The following is a 1,659-nucleotide window of genomic DNA, read 5'->3' as shown; positions in this document are numbered from 1 at the left end:
GGGGGGTACAAAAGCTGGTAACTTGACATGAAAAGTAGATTGACGGTGAAACCATGTCCATTAGCTGCACTGATATGTTTCGCGTAGCTAACACACATTCTTAACAGGACTACACCTACAACAAGCTTTTAGTCCGAATGTGTGAAGAGATGAGCTTATCATTTGTTTTGTACAAAAGGCACATGTATACCGCAGCTGCCTGGCTCCTATAGAAACACTTTCAGAATGTGTCAGCGTTTATCCAGCAGACGTAAAAATCACGCAAAAGTTACTTCAAAAGTCCAGCTCGCTTTGTTAGGCGCAGTTGCCCATGGCTTTGACAAACGAGCCGTCGGGAAGCTGCCTGAAGATACCCCGTAACGTGTCCAGTTCTCGCGTGAGGTGTTCTACCCTCTTGCGCAGTCTTTCGTTATCCACCGACAATTCTGTCACTTTATGTTGCGTCTCCACATTACGCATTTTCGCCTTGTCTCGGCTCTTGCGCACGGCTATGTTGTTGCGCTCCCTTCTCAGCCGATACTCGCAGCTGTTCTTGTCGACCCGTTTCTTGTTTTTCCCTCGCTCGCCCATCTTCATGGAGGGCAGGTGGCTGTGTTGGTGATGAGGGCTGGGTACGGGCGTCGGGGGAGGCGTGGGATGACCCGGCTGGAGGTGCATGGTGGTTTGGGCGCAATGCGCGATCTGGTGCTGAAGGTACGACAGATGAGGCGCATGGTGTTGAGAGTGGTGGTATGTGGGTGGCATCGAGTGGCCGAGCTCATCTTCCTCCCGGGGCTCTTGTTTGATGGCCACGGGTCTCATTCGTGCCTGGTTGTCGTAGATGGGTTCTAGTTTGGAGGAATCCATGTAGCCGTTCAGGCAGCCGTACATCTGCGGGGGCCCCGGTGTGCCATTGGCGCCGTGGAGGTACTCGTAGTCTCCGCTCGCCAGCTTGAGTTTTTCTTGCTTGGAGCTGTTGTGGAATAAGTCGGCCAGGAACTCGTCGTTGAAGGCAGAAGGGTCAATGTAGGCGCTGATGTCGATAGAGTTCTCGTTTTCGCAGATCTCGCTCAGGTCTCCAGCGGTGTCTTTGTAGGTATACGCGTTTTGCTGACTCTGTACAAGGTTGGTCATAAGTGGCCGTGGGGCGACCTCGTAGAGGTTTGCTTGCTCCATGGAGAATCTAAAACCCGCCAGACATGGTGAAGAGCTCCGGGAATCCAGCTTGTTCGCAGTACCAGAGAAAGCCGCGCTGGCTCAACGTTCTCGGGACAGGCGAGCGCGCAGCTTGTCGTGGCTGTGTACTTGGCCGTAAAATGGATTTGAGTGTAAAAGGCTGAAACACCACACGAGCTGTCCTGTAGAAATGACACTTACACCCACAGCGTGTGAGCTTCACATCTGTCAAGCACTTTTCTGAGTGCACTTATATACGCTTTGGAGTTTGGAGGGCGGGTGTGCTCTGGGTCCTAATGCTTCGCTGCGTGATCTTTGCGCAAGAGCTCAGTGCACGCACTGATATCAACCTGGTCCTTTACAAATATCATTATTATTGAGTTATAAGTGAAACAGTATGCGATCATTTCATAAAATTAATCAATTTATCATAATATAATATTTCTTTCATAAATAACAGTAATAACGTTTTTATCATATACATGCATTTTATTTAACACTGCA

General features: G+C 49.8%; 1 protein-coding gene across 1 annotated transcript; it reads right to left on the bottom strand.

Annotated features, from left to right (window-relative positions):
- Window positions 1-6: 6 nt before the first annotated feature.
- On the bottom strand, window positions 7-1,409 carry LOC107580367 (CCAAT/enhancer-binding protein alpha-like). Its single transcript, XM_016266080.1, has one exon. It carries the CDS (start codon window positions 1,153-1,155, stop codon window positions 295-297), a length of 861 nt encoding a protein of 286 aa, XP_016121566.1. The 5' UTR covers window positions 1,156-1,409; the 3' UTR covers window positions 7-294.
- Window positions 1,410-1,659: the final 250 nt, after the last annotated feature.

Source organism: Sinocyclocheilus grahami, unplaced genomic scaffold (genome assembly GCF_001515645.1).
Source record: "Sinocyclocheilus grahami isolate Dianchi unplaced genomic scaffold, SAMN03320097.WGS_v1.1 scaffold32259.1, whole genome shotgun sequence".
NCBI classification, from domain to species: domain Eukaryota; kingdom Metazoa; phylum Chordata; class Actinopteri; order Cypriniformes; family Cyprinidae; genus Sinocyclocheilus; species Sinocyclocheilus grahami.
Note: the sequence above shows the minus strand (reverse complement) of the source record. Positions and strands in the feature narration are given on the sequence as shown.